At 40.8% G+C, this 14,746-nt stretch overlaps 1 protein-coding gene across 1 annotated transcript in view; it reads left to right on the forward strand.

Moving 5' to 3' along the window:
- The window catches only part of MAPKAP1 (MAPK associated protein 1), a 161,329-nt gene extending 149,500 nt beyond the window's left edge, over window positions 1-11,829 (forward strand). Inside the window, exons 11-12 of the mRNA XM_065418804.1 lie at window positions 8,124-8,221; window positions 11,622-11,829. Of these exons, the coding sequence (XP_065274876.1) occupies window positions 8,124-8,221; window positions 11,622-11,747 (224 nt within the window). The 3' untranslated portion in view covers window positions 11,748-11,829. The remainder of the gene's footprint in view (window positions 1-8,123; window positions 8,222-11,621) is intronic.
- Window positions 11,830-14,746: the final 2,917 nt, after the last annotated feature.

Below are 14,746 nucleotides of genomic sequence, written 5' to 3' on the forward strand. Positions count from 1 at the left end.
CCATCATTAAGAAATAAGATTTAAACCTTAATAAAGTAGCTGTCATTTTTATAGCTGAAGAGAGCTCTGTATCTCAATTAAGTGTACATAATATAAAGTCTTAAGGAAGCAACGTAATAGGTTTAATAGAATTCTGTCCCCTTGCAATAGTGTAATTTAAAGGAAATTTGATTATGTTATTGTCTTACATTATTTGAACACAGGTAAAACTTCAGTGCCACAGACCCTTGCCTATTTTTAAAAAGTGCACTATAGACAAAGTGTGGGTTGTGATCGATGCATGCTGTTGCTGTCCCTGTTAAGGTTTAGGGTTACCAGGTTACCACAACATCTGCAGAAAGAAAACATTGATCAAGCACCGAAGTTTTGAGGGGATTAGTAGTTTCAAGAAAGGCCTTTTGGTAGAATTGAGGATAAATTAGTCTGGTAAAATTATGGTCTCCAAATTGAATGAATCTTTTTTCCATTCCTAAAGTACTTGCCAAGATCTGCAGAAATCTGTTTCATTTGCTAATTAAATTCAAACTACTGAATAATGATTCTTTATCATCCTAGTTTTTATTAAACTAAAAGGATTGCTGTTGTTAGCTGGAGTAGCCTTAATCCTAAAGTGGGTTAAACAAAAGCATTCTGTTCTGTAGGTCACAAATATATTGGTAATTTCAAGTTGTAATTTAATTGCCTGCATTGAACCCTGCAGTTTAAGGTTTTCTTTAAATTCCTATTCCATTGTTGCACTGGGGCTTAACAGAATGTTAACCCGGTAATAGACATACGGCCTCCCCATTCTATGTCTTGCTATCGAGCGGTTCTGCATGACTAGTTAAAGAAGATGGCAAGAAGATTAATGAAAGCAGCCTGATACAGAAGGGGGTAGGTACCTTTGCAAGACTTCTAGCGAGAAGATATTAGAGCTGAACCAGAGCTTGGCTTTTTCTTTATCCTGTGACCTTTGAACCTGCCTTACTGTGGATAGCTGCCAACAGAGCCGACATTTTGATTGATGTTGCTACACGAGTCAGTCTTTCCCATTGAATTCCACATCTGCACGAAAATAGCTTTTCCAGCAGAATTCATACTGGCTGTAAGTGATAGCCAAATTGATGGCTGAAATGCTTTTATATAGTTTTCATTTAAAGCTAAATGTATTTGATGTTTTAATTCAGTATCATGTACCTCCAGATTATATACATTGCATAATATTAAATTAATGATTTGATTGTTGAAAGAACTGATTAGAAGACCAACTAAAAAGCTTAATACAAAGCATATAGAATGTTTTGTTTCAACAAGTGTAAGAGCACACAGTGAGTTCTTTTAGAACACAGAGTTCTAAACAGCTTCTCACTTTTGTTTAAATGGAATGGAATGTTTGAACGATTTCTTTTAGCCAGTGCATTCTTGCCATGAACATCCTGTGCTCAGATCTGCACCCAGCACCTTGTCAGCAAGTTTATCTAATATCCCTTCAGTGGACCAAGAGTAATGACTGGAGCTGTTTTGTGAATGACGTTGCTGTGAATACAATATTGCTTATTTGCCGGTTAGCAGAGTTATGGTCCTTTCCAGGGATAACATGGCACCCACAATAACAGCAATTGTAATTCAACATGGACACAATTGTTTGCACCCATAAAATAGCTAGGTAGAGATCTAAATGGATGCAAGTGCAGGTGTGAATAAGTACACGTGATTTTGTAGTTGTAATTGTGTCTGCAGGACACTGTGGGCTCAAATCATTGGAGGCTAGATGGGGACATGGCTAAAAATCAGAGCTATCCTAACATACTGACCAGCTGTGCTCCATATGCAGCATACTGTAGGTCAGAGGTTGATGCTGCTTTTATTGTACCACTGGCAATGCCAGAAGGTCACCCCATGTAGGGTTGGCATTAACTGTGTAAAGCTTGATCCACCAGAGAAAGTGGTTGGTTGCAAGGCAAATTATAGGATTTTGTCCATGCCTACGAATTGACTGGCATGGACAACTATTTACTATAGTAAATAATGGAGACTCCGTTTGCGGTGAGCAGTTCGTGATGTGTGATATATATCAGGTTATAGTTATGTAGTTATAATATTGTAGCTGTGGATTGTTAATTTAAGGGTAACTCTTTATTAATAAATTCAACCCTGTGATGTATTAGCATACAGTAAGATAAAGTCCTGCCTGAGTACAAAATAGAGCTTAGCTTTAACTCATTAAATACATCCGTTATTGAATAGTCTTCTCATAAAAGTACTCTGGAGCCCAATCAGGACGTGCATTGCCTCATCCTTTTAACAAATATGTTTCGTAGCCCTATTAAAAGGGGTCTTCATCTATCCTGTCAAAGCTAGTCTGCTGGGGTTTTTTAGTTTAATTACACTATCCAATTAAAACTCCTTGCTGCATTTTGATTCGCTTCTCCTTGGGCTTGAGTGGATATGACATTTACAAGGCTCGCCTTTCAAGCAGACAATAGCGTGATTGATGAGGTGCAGACGCAATGAAGGAGGCGATTGCCATGTGGAAGCACTGCTTAGTGCATTTTGATTTATTTATCATCTCTTTCCAAAACAAGGTTGCTGGTGAAGAGGTTTTGGGCAATCCTGGGTTTCACCTCAGTTTTCATAGTTCATGCAAAAACCTTTATTAGATTTCTGCCTTTGATATCATTTCTGAAAGGATAAAAACTGAAAAAATTCCCCATGTGTAAATAGCTAACACAATGTGACTTTAAAATGGTCACATGCAGCACATGCTTAATTGCAGCTCTGCTTTCACGGATCCTGGGAAGGAGGCTCCCGCTGTCATAATGTTTCCTTAAACAGACGGTAATGGAATGTAAAGGGCCTGAGTTATGGAGAAAGTGTTCTCAGAATACACAAGTCCCCAAAAGAAATGAATAAACCAGAAAAAGTACAGCTGCCTGTTTAAATTTTGTATTAGTGGGCATCATATTATACTCCGTTGTTCTCACTTACGTAACTCCTTGTCGTGGGGTGTACTTTACAGCAGCTATGTCGGGTGACCTACTGGCCCACTGCAGTGAACAGTGGAAGTTTTGCCATTGACTCCAGTGGGGCCAAGATTTCACCCATAATTTCTGTTGTAGTCATTGCTTCTGAAATATGACCCTCCTTCTAACAGATGCACCTTTCCAGGATGGGTGACTACATCCAGTTAAATAAACTGAAGAGCTGCCCAGATTATTATTATTATTATACTACAGTATTAGCTTGTAGTAGCTCCTAAAGGCCCTGTCAGGGATGAAGGCACCATTGTGCTAGGCTCAGATAGTGCATAATTTTAAAAAGAATAAAATTGGCAGTTGTTGGTAACATCTGAGCTCTGGGGAAAAAACATTTCCACTCAGAGTAAAACTGGTGAAAAATTGTTCCTCATAAAAGGGCTTAATGTCTTTTTCTGTCAAAGTGAAAAGCTTCTTTCTCTTATGTGAATGGAAGCAAGATGTATTTTACAAAGCTTTTATACATTTTTACAAGCACAACTTGTATTTTCCAGAAATTCTAGGGAAAATTTCCCAACTACTGTAAAAACTGAAATTCTTCAAAATTTCATGGCACTGCACAGTCATTCCTTAAAGTGAAATTTGACAGCATGTCTCAGCTCTAGAATGTGAACAGGATAATAATAGAATGTTCTTTAAAGAGAACATATGTAAATAGCCATTTGTATGAGTCTAGTATATTTTCCTCATCAAACATGAGGGGATACAATGAAAATGTGGTGGTAATAGAGCTGACTTCTGTTGGGTCAAACAAGCTCTGAACATCTCCCAGTTTTGAGGGATTGGATGTCCAGACATGAATGCTATGGCTCTTTAGTGTTTAACGTTTCATTCATTTCTCTGGGATCTCAGAGGAAGGGAAGGGAAGGCAAATGCCAGAGATGTTGGGCTGGAGCAGAACATATTCATTTCAACCATATACATTAAAGGGCAGGCAAGGCTTATTTAAAAGAATTGACTATAACCAAGCTGTTCATAGGAGGCCGTGCTATCTGAATTCTACAAGGTACAGTAGAGCTCATTTGTCTTCAGATGTTCTTTATATAGAAATTTAAAAATATTGAAATTTGTATTGATCTCTGAATTACCAAGGGTGACATTAAGAGGGTTTAGAACTGTATATCACATATTTAAGTACTCTTGGAAATGGAAATCAATCCATCCCTCACAATTCATAAATTCCATCTGGCCAGAATAGTAACAAAACAAAGTGCCAGTTGATTGTTTCAATGAACTAATATTTCATATAGTGAACAGTATAATGTGGATGTGGAAGCACATAAGCATAATACTGTAATGCAACCTTCTAAAGGAATGTTTTGTAAATCACCTGTCAGAGTATATAAACCCATGGCATCACTATATTGCTGATTATACAAATACTTTCCACAAACTAGCCATTAGGTGTTTATACTAAACTTTGGAGGTAACTAGACTTGCCATTTTATTAACCAAATTGCTGGGGTTCCTTTTAGGGGCATGAGACCATTTTGTTTCAGTCTTTCTGAAATCAGCGATGTCTCAATTGGCGCTTGCTTTCTGAAGCAGGAAATCGGGCTGCAGCCCTAACTGATGGAGCATGAACACAATGTGCTGCACCTGCAAATGCTCCAGCCGGCTGCTCTAGTGGAGCAGGCCTCGTGGAACAAGCTGTCGTGTGGTTAGGTTGCTAGCTCCACCATATAGTTCTGGTTTGTGTTCTGTGCAGCCCATCACATTTTGTGCTGGGCTTTCTTATTAATTTTCTCTATTTCATGGAGAAGCTCAGTTCTTTTTATGGTGTTTTCAAGAGACCTTCACACCACAACATAAACTCTTTGTTCTCAGGGTAACCAATTACTTGTTTCCATCTTCGCTAACATGCCTCTTTTTAAAATATTACTGAGTGCTGCTAGTGTAGAAACAAGGTGATGTTGGGCATAAAAGCTAGATCTCTCCTCCTTGTGCTCCTCCAGGAGGACTTGGGGGCAGCCAGACATCTCTGTGGGATGGATTGAACTCTGCCTCCTGTTACGCAGCACAATAAAAGTGTTATTGACATGTATTGCTCTGTGATTGTCATTGAAAAGGATGACTCTTTAAAATCCAAAAGTAAGTGCTTGAAATAAAGTTCTATGTTCTGCTTCTGTCAGCTGTATAAATACTGCAGCTAAAAAAAAAGGAATACATCACGTGTTTAAACAAGAGGTGAGGGGGCTAGGGAACGTTTCCCTGTGACGCTGGCCTGTTTTCCATATTTCAAGCAAGCCTATTGTCTCACTTATTCTTTTTTATTAATATTCTGCCGTATAGTATTATGGCTTATCATCTACTCTTGTTAATATACTGTAGGACAGCAGGGATTGAGAAAAGCACGTTGCTAGTGATTCTTTTAATTCTTTATATAATATGTAGTTTGCGCCTCTGCAATAGAGAGTTGAAGTAGCAATTTAATGCTGTTCTTTCTCACTGAAGAGATGGGTGCGTGTGCGAGAGAGAGAGAGAGAAGAGATGTTGTATTTGCAGCTTGCATCTGGGCCCTTTGTGCATATTCACATGTGTTTTGAGAGGAAAACAGGAGGAAAAGCCCTTAAATGGGTGGAAGGAGTTTAGGTAATTTGAGCTGGAGACAGGGTAAAGCTCACCCCCACTCCCATCCCGTCGTTCCCTATGCAAGCTGCTCTGCAGGGAGTTCCATACACTCGATCCACTGGCGACACCATTGCTCCATCCTCAACCTCCTGAATTTCCCCCAGGAGGGCCTCCTGCGGCAGTCCCCTGCTCTCTGCACAGCAGAACGCCCCACTTGCCCTGTGTTCAGACCCGTCCGGAACCATGGGACTGTGGAGGATTTAGCTTCTAAGCAGTCTGTGCCCTCGGACTGTGTGACGGGCCAAGTGAGCAGGGGAAGAATTAATACAGGTTTTGATACATTGCAACTACTTATTGTTGTTAGTAATATTTGGTGCCTGGAGGTCCCAACCAAGCCCTGCTAGAGTACAAGACGGTCCCTGCCCTGAAAAGCCCCTGGTCACGCAGCAGGTCAGTGGCACATCTGGCAACAGAGCCCATGTCCCCTGATCAGGGCCGGCTCTGGCTTTTTTGCCGCCCAAGGCAAAAAAGCCTCCCGCCGCCCCCCGGCGGGGAGCGCGGCAGGGGAGGGCGCCGAGCCCGGCCGCGGCCCCGCTCTCCCCGACTGGCCGGAGCGCCGGGGGGGAGGGCGGAGAGCCCGGCCGCGGGCCCGCTCTCCCGGGCCGGCCGGAGCGCCGGGGGAGGGCGGCCCCGCTGTCCCCGGCCGGCCGGAGCGCCGCAGGGAGGGCGGCGAGCCCAGTCGCGGCCCCGCTCTTGGGCCTGAGCGCCGCCTCCCTCCAGGTGCCGCCCCAAGCACATGCCTGGTAGGCTGGTGCCTGGAGCCGGCCCTGCCCCTGATTGCCAGTCCATCACCTACCCACTGACCGTGCTTCCTCTCCCACCACAAAATGGGGTTGAGCAATCATTTCTGTTTTGTGTTTGAGACTTGTTCAAAGGTGCTTTGAACACCCCAGAATAGTCTGTCTACATGGTCACAGCCCACTACCTGGGAGAATGTACCATTGGGACAGGAGAGAAGCAAACCTAGAATGAGACGTTCCAGGCAGGCTAGTGAATTGACAGTTCCAGGTAGGACCAGTTTCGATATGTGCATTCTCAGGAGCTGCGAAGAAGCCTAGCTCGTTACCAGCAGTGAATAGAGCCCTTTGGATTCTTGGCCTGTAGTTTCTGCCATATTTTAAAATTCCAGTGTGTAACATCACCTTATACCATAAAACGCCATGAACATTGAAAATTTACAAAGTTATATCATGTCTCCATGAATAGTGAGTGTGTAGTTGCACTCTTAGAATGTTAAAAGATGCTGAATTCAGTCCTTAGCAGTAGCCAGCCATGAATTAATTAACATACTGATTAGCCTGTAGCTGAGACTTCCAGCATTTTTAATACCACCAAAGCTTCATTTGTCAAATGATTTAAAGTTTTTTTTAATTATTAGCCAATTTTTCAATAGAGAATTTATATTCATGATTAGTGCATCATAATGGTGCTTAATTAACATGCCATGATAAAATACTGAGGTCTCAAATTTGTTGGCCATGGTTTCCTAGCATATATCAGTTGATTTTTTTGAAGATCTGAAGAATTAGATAACGTAAATAAGATTGCAAATAAGGCTTCCTCCGGGAAAGAAGTGAATTTACAGTAATGTGGCTGTTACTTTATGGATTAGTAACTTTGACCTTTGAACTGAATAAATTAAATGAAAACTGATGAAAAAGCTTACGTACAGAATGCATTGAGTTTTAATTTTGAAACCATTCATGTTCGTATGGTAAAGGACATTTTGCCCTCCTGTGAGTTCTGCCATTAGGACATCTGCCCTGTTCACATTAATTTAAAGATCACCAGCTTCCATGCCATTCCACCAGGCCAGCCAGAGATTTGCCTACCTGCCACCAAAATGTTGCCAATTTAATCAGTAAAACTATTTTCTTTGGCTGAGCAGGGGTAAGGCCTGTCAGTCAGATGGTACATTAATAAGCATGACTAAATTTTGATTTCAACTATCCTAGAATAAAGAGCTGTGTTTCTAACTGGGAAGATCTGTTTTGCAATATCATTGCTACAGAATTTTTTTCTTTAAAATTACAGTACTGTTTTATTTAGCCTTAAGCAGCTGGGTTTTTTATTTTTACAGTGATAACTCTGGGGTTAATTGGCCTTTTATCTTAAATATAACACTTATCTTCTACATGTGATGATTATACAGTGGGTAGTTTCATAAAGTAGTTCTAATGTGGTAATTTAACTGAAATATAGTCTAGGGCTGAATGGGACCTAACTAGCCATTTGATAGATTTTTGCATTTCCTACAGTGGGGAAATGAACTTTATTGAAAAGAGTTCAGCTGCTCCTGTAAGCCACCACTTGCCTTAAATTGAAATGACATGAGAAGCCTGTCAGCATTTCATTACTTCCTTCTGCTGTGCGGATGGTATGCTCAGATCACCATCTGTGGTTTTCTTCTGTCGAGCACACAAGCTTTGCTAAAACTTTAGAGAAGTATTGTGAACACTGTATTTTTTATCTTTCCAGGTCATGCAATATTTAAACTTACATATCTAAGTAATCATGACTACAAACACCTCTACTTTGAATCAGATGCTGCTACCATCAATGAAATTGTCCTGAAGGTGGGTATTAAAATTTAATATAATCCAGAATTCTAGGTGTTTTATCGTTCATTAGACATGAAAACTGAAAATATTCAGAAGGTTCTCAATGCATGTGAATAATGCAAAGCATAAGCCATGCTGAGAGGCTTTTATTTGGTTACCACTGAATTTTCTGAACTTTGTATATTGGATCCATTTTTCAGACAACCCGACAGCAGGCTAAGTCTGTATACAATATATTTTGCTATAAGCTCTGATGTCTGGAAGATGTCAATTCTCTGTGGAGTTGGAACTGACCAAATGTTTACTTGGTTAGGTGTTTACCTTTAGATTGGTGGTGTATATTTAAATATTTAAGATACAAATTAACCCTTAAGAAACCAACCATTCCCAGATACATGTGCCCTGAGTTTTAAATCCTTCTGGACTTTCTCTGGCATCGATGGATTTTACTAGCCAGGACAGACAGTGTGACTGCTAAACTTTAACTATTTGCTTCGAATATCCTCCTCAGAATCATTAGAAAATATGTTAGTGCTGGTAGCAGTATAACCAGTCTTCAGTAATTCCCCCCTAGAAGTTCGTTTCCCATGTGAGCCGGTTTTAAATCCAAGCCATGCGGGATGTGGCCTTGTGCCCAATGACTAATTAAAAAACAATACTACCAGGCCCTTGCACTATTCCCTTCTTCTGGGGCAGATATTCCTGTCTGGCCAAGGTCTGCTCAGTGCAAGTCTGGGGGGGGGAGCCAAAGGGGGTTTTAAGTGACCTTATGTTCCCCCACACTGGGGCTAGTCAGGGGGCAAGTTGTCCCAGCTTTAAAGCCTGGCTGGCTGGCCAAGAGACAGTTATGGGTGTTGAGGGTCCCGGGCATGGAGATACCCTGGTCAGACTCCTTTTCTTCTCTGAATGCTGGGGGTAGAATAGGGCTTTAGGTCACAGGAGGATCCCCCTTTGCAGTGAGAATTCGCAGGGCACCAGATTTCTGGTGGCTCTGCACCCAGAACAGCACAAACCAGACACAGCAGGACGGCAGCTCGGTCCCTATGATTGTTGTTAGGGCCACCGTTTGTGTTCCAATGAAAAGTGCCCTCCGCGTGGATGGGTGACTGGGAGCCTAGTCCATGCATGGAAGGATTTGTCAGTAAGCTCTCCCTTCAAGTACATAAGTAGAGTTGCTTAGGACTAAAGAAGTGGGTTATTTACCCACGAAAGCTTATGCCCAAATAAATCTGTTAGTCTTTAAGGTGCCACCAGACTCCTCATTGTTTTTGTGAATACAGACTAACACGGCTACCCCTCTGATACAAGAATCTACACGCACTGTATGAACATGGAGTTTAGCTTCCCTGCCCCATGGTGAGGTTGCTAAATAGTTTATTATCTCCATTTTACAGGTGAGGTACCTGAGCCCACACAGCGAGCAGTTTATATAACAGAGAAACACTTCAAATTATACCTGCAATTAAATAACTGAGCAATAGGAATCCACTTCACAGCAGTAGTGGCTTCGTTTAATACAAAGCTGGAGGAGTGCTTGATGATAGCGCTCTTTGAACTGCCTGGTGCATACACACACCAGATGAGGAAAGGGGGGAACCCTAGCATTACTGGAAACAGGGCAGTTATTTAATAGTTACTTTCAAATAGCTTCCCGCAGTTTCTCAGTGGAGTTAAGAAAAGGAACTTCCTCTAAGTAGAGATGGGGAATATTTAAACTAAACTTCCACTGCACTTCAGGCTTTTCTTAATAGCCAGTGTTAATATTATTCAAAGATTTCATGAGGACTCTAGTGGAATTATAAACCTGGATTTGATATCAAAATAATTTTCATGGACACAGATTGATTCCAAGTTTATGACTTCAACACGGGATCAAGCAGAGGATTGTAATTCTGGCAGGACAAACTTCTCTCTTGGCTCATTTAACAAATGTTTCCCCAAATGCACGTCTCAGTACAAAGAAAACAAATTTTTCCACCCCAAATATTTTATGTTTTAAGTATATTTTATCATAACCATTTGCTTTTATAATGACTTGTTATATGAGCAGGTTGATTTACTTTCCGAAACAAACCATCATAATACTGTTGGAAGATTAAACTTAATCTTCTGCAGTCTATTATTTTTGTAGCAATTTAAAATTTTAAGTGATAATTTTTATATGCTATTCCCTATGCTTAATAGTATTTTCTGTGTAAAGGTTATGGAAGTGCTAAATAATTGACATGTGATAAAGCATTTTAGTTAATACCCTAAAATATGGGTTTAACTATTTTTTGCACTAAAATTGTGAACTTTTACATTGGAATTTTTATCCCTACCTGTCTTAAATGAAACGATTCCACTCCAGAAGCCTTGATATATCCAGGAGTGTTCAGTATATTTTTGGAAGGCCAAAAGGACAGACTTGATATGGGTAAAATGAATGTCCAGGACACAGATCTTACTGAACACAAGAATATATTACCTTGCTGTACCTGTGCTGTAACTTGTTTATACAGAGCATTTTTCTGTTTCAGAAATAAGTTTTCGAGTTAAGCCTTTATTTCTTTCTCATTCTGCAAGTGTTAACAGATGCCGAGAAATCTGACTTTTCAAATTAGGTTCTTTACATGATCAAGTGACAAAGACTGAGGCTTTATTGACCATGAAAACTCGCTATATTTTTATGCCTTAAGCTGTAATATGCAATGAAAGTGAAACACTCTACAGTGCATAAAATTGTGCAAGTTTTAAGCCACAGCGTATTAACCAGCTAATGGCAGACCAAAGGGCATTTTTATCTTTTGATTCTTGCATTAACCTTCCATTAAAATTATCTATGTGATTATCAGAAAGCACTGGAGATAATAAATTTAGTGAATAGTAGGCTTGTTAAATATCATTTAAAAATGCTTTCATCAAGTAATATGTGCCAAAATACATGGAAAGTATGAGATTAGCTGAGTATGCAAACATCATAAAGAGAGAATGTTTTGTATTAAAGCGGATAAAACCTTTTATTGAAGCCTATTAATGTATTAGACCAGCACTGTGAGTCTTCATGACTTATTGCATTCATCTGGCAATTTGGCTAACAAGTGGCAGAACAACAGGGATCAAGTGCTGTGAGCCTGTGCGCTTTTATTGTATCTCATGCAGTCTTCCCATCCAGGGATGGTGGAAGGCTACAAGCAGTAACATTGCACAGCCATTCCTGTAAGGTGACAAGACCGGAGGGTCAGCAAGCCCGAAATTAGAAGAGTACTTTCTTGACTATGGGGTTTGAATGTTCTGTGCTGTTCCTACCTTGTTCTTTTCATTGGCATCACTCTGGGGATGGGTTTAAGTGAATCATTGTTCAGTGATGTGAAGAGTTGTGTGTTCTCAGGCCATTCCACCAGAATGAAATGAAATTTTGTGATGTGTTTTCCAGGTTAACTATATTCTAGAATCCCGAGCAAGTACAGCCAGAGCAGATTATTTTGCTCAGAAACAAAGAAAACTGAGCCGGAGAACAAGCTTTAGCTTCCAGAAGGAGAAGAAATCAGGACAGCAGTAATGTCCAGCCTGGAGCAAAAACCTGTCCGCACAATTCGAAGAAGGAGAAGTTCCCAACAGCCTGAGACAGGTGGGAGCCAGAACTGCAGAGTTCTTGCTGCCAACAGCCAGGAGCAGCCAAGGAAGAGAATCAGTAATACACAGTTTCCCATGATGAACAGATGACCCCACGTTGGTTATGGGAAGTCTCCCTTATGACAAAAACAAAGAGCCATATCAGCCAGAAGGAGGACTGTGACACTTACAATTCTTTTGATTAGAAATGAGGAGGATGTAGGCTGGCATCGTTTAAGAACTATATTATGTACAATCACAAGGAAAGATGTGGTTACAAATTATTTCACAGCCTGATAAAGATAAATTCTATACATCTGTTATATATATATATATACACACACACACACACACACACACACACACACACACACACACACACACAGGTACTGCTTGTGACATGATCAAATTTCTAAAAATGAAATGTATCCGTTTTTACTATTAATAAAGGTGTAATCTTTCTCCAGGGTTATCTCATGCACAGTTCTTTGGAGGGGTAGCGTTAAGCTACAGACTATTGTGTCTCTTGTTTGCGTCCAGGGACAGTGGCACAGTCACTGCACACAATGGATTCTTGAAGAAATGTTTATACAGCCAAGTCTGGGTTTTTTCAAGCACGTTTAGCAGCTGCATTTTTCTACTTTGAAGACGTCTTGTTGGCAGTTATTTACCTCCAGTAAACTTTGTATTTTGAAAACCATGGCAGCTTTTCTGGAATGGAATGCCAGGAATCTTCCTTCTTGGAGATGGGGTCTCCAGTAATTATGAGTGGCTGAATCAGCAGAGAAATTCCTGCTTATTGGGCTGAGTTTCTGATCTGTCAGAGAGTTTTCACCTGAGGATTGAGAAATAACTTTACTTTTTCTTTTGTATTAACATTAGTAAACGTTTTATAAATAGAAATGAAGACTTAGTTTGTACTGGGATTTGTAACTGTTCCAGCCTTGCCCATCTCTAAAGAGTTGGATGCCATATTTCTGAGGGTAGTGGGAATTGTAGCTGCCCTTTTGTTTTCATTTTGGTTCGCCAGAAATGTCTTTTATGAATTTCTGTATGTTGTTAAAGATAAGAGCTCTGTGAACCTGTTACTCTCAATTTTGTATCAAGTGGATGCATATGGCTGTGCTTAGAACACTTGGCAGGATTCTGCACGTAAGAATGAAGAAAAACCTCCTCCAGAAATCTGCAACACACACTGATTTCTGGTGGTTAGACCAAATATTTTCTCTATGTTCTATTGCCTTGCAGTGAGATTGACCTACAGCCAATTTAACTTGTTAGAACTCCTTTCTTTGTTTTTGTATTAAAATTTTTTCTCTCTCTGAGCCTTAATGTATAGTTTAGGAATAAACACTAAGGCAGATAATTCTATATTTTGTCATTCATATGTTGCATTAAAGGTCTCAACTTTCTAAACTTATAGCTTGTTCCATCAGAAGAACTGTGAATGAAACCCCTCTTGGAAGAACTGTAGAAGTGTGTTTCTCCTGCAAGAAGCATTCTGATCCTCCACGATAGTTGGCAGAAAAGGCCTTTCCTGACCATGTTACTTTGACTTTGTGGAGTAGTAATAATGGAAGACGAATGTAAGGGACACACATCTTTTATAGTCTGGTACTTACGTTTTTAACTATTTAGATGCACAAATGCAGCAAGAGGCAGTGGAGAAAGAAATTGCAAATCATGCAATGGAAATGTCTAATTCAATTAATTTTAACATTAACTAGTTCACAAAGTGAAGTGAACATGCTCTTTGTCAGCCAGTTTTAATTCTTAGAACTGAGCTGTAAAGTGGCATGCTATAGTAAGAGAAATCGTATCACTCGCCCATGGCACATTGTTTTTGTAACACTGTTGTGCAAGGGCCAGTGAATCAAAATCTGTTGTCTGCCTAGATACAATTACTAGAAATAAGCATTTGGTATGGGCAGCCATTTGCTTTTATTAATACCTCAAGATGCTGAATTCATTAAAAATGTTTAAAATGTCCAAATTTTCAACCCCCTGTGTGGGTATACAAGCACTTGTGTGCACAACGTGACAATCTACACAGGCAAACTCCATTTGTGCCCCACTTGTGTGTTACAGTGGGGTTTGCGTGGGTGTAACTTCCCTGTAAACACGCTAGAGTGAAAAGGTTGTTCTTGGAAGTTACTTGCACAAACAGGCTGAGGTCCCTCAGAAAACATGGCCCTAAAATTAAGTTCCTGGATGCCAAGCCCAAAAGGGATCATCCCGTCTGACCTGTGTAACCTAGGCCACAGAACTTCCCCAGAGTGGCCACATTGGTCCACAGCGATCATGGCAGTATTGTCTGTGGGTTTATTTTTAGTGGAGACCCTGCACCAGCTGTACCCGTAACACCATAGAGCCGTGGCTCAGAAATCGGGTTTGTACCATGCTTGTGCATCTGAATTGGGACAAGCTGGGAAACAGCATTCTCTAGTACAGCCAGTGAACATGGGAAGCAGTTAGCAAATGTTTTTGTATCCTAAAGTCCAGTCTGAACGTTGCTTAACCTCCAGCTAGCGTCAGGCCCAGACAAGCAGAGGGGGCGGCTTGGTGGTTTAAGCCTCAGGATTGGAATTCTCAGACTCCCTGAAACCATAGGATCAAATCCCAGCAGGATTAAGCCATAGTCCTTAGCCATGCCAAAGCAGAGAAATGAATGCCAGCGTGTAGCTCAGGCGGATAATGCCAAGTAGATGGGCCTAGCAGCTGCCTGTCAGGGCTCTGCGTAATATTCTGTTTAGTAAGGTAATTGCGTAGTTCTTGGAGAGAAACTTTGCAGAAGGTGTGTGGGCAGGGGTGTGAAATCACAGCTCTAAGCAGCATGACCATCCCAGCTTCCTTTCTGCCACCACAGCCGAGAGACATCCTGACAAAGGCTTTTTCTAAGGTGCTGGATTGAGTGGGGAGGGCCTTCGTTGTGAGAGGCACTGACAT

Source organism: Emys orbicularis, chromosome 18 (genome assembly GCF_028017835.1).
Source record: "Emys orbicularis isolate rEmyOrb1 chromosome 18, rEmyOrb1.hap1, whole genome shotgun sequence".
Classification (NCBI taxonomy): domain Eukaryota; kingdom Metazoa; phylum Chordata; order Testudines; family Emydidae; genus Emys; species Emys orbicularis.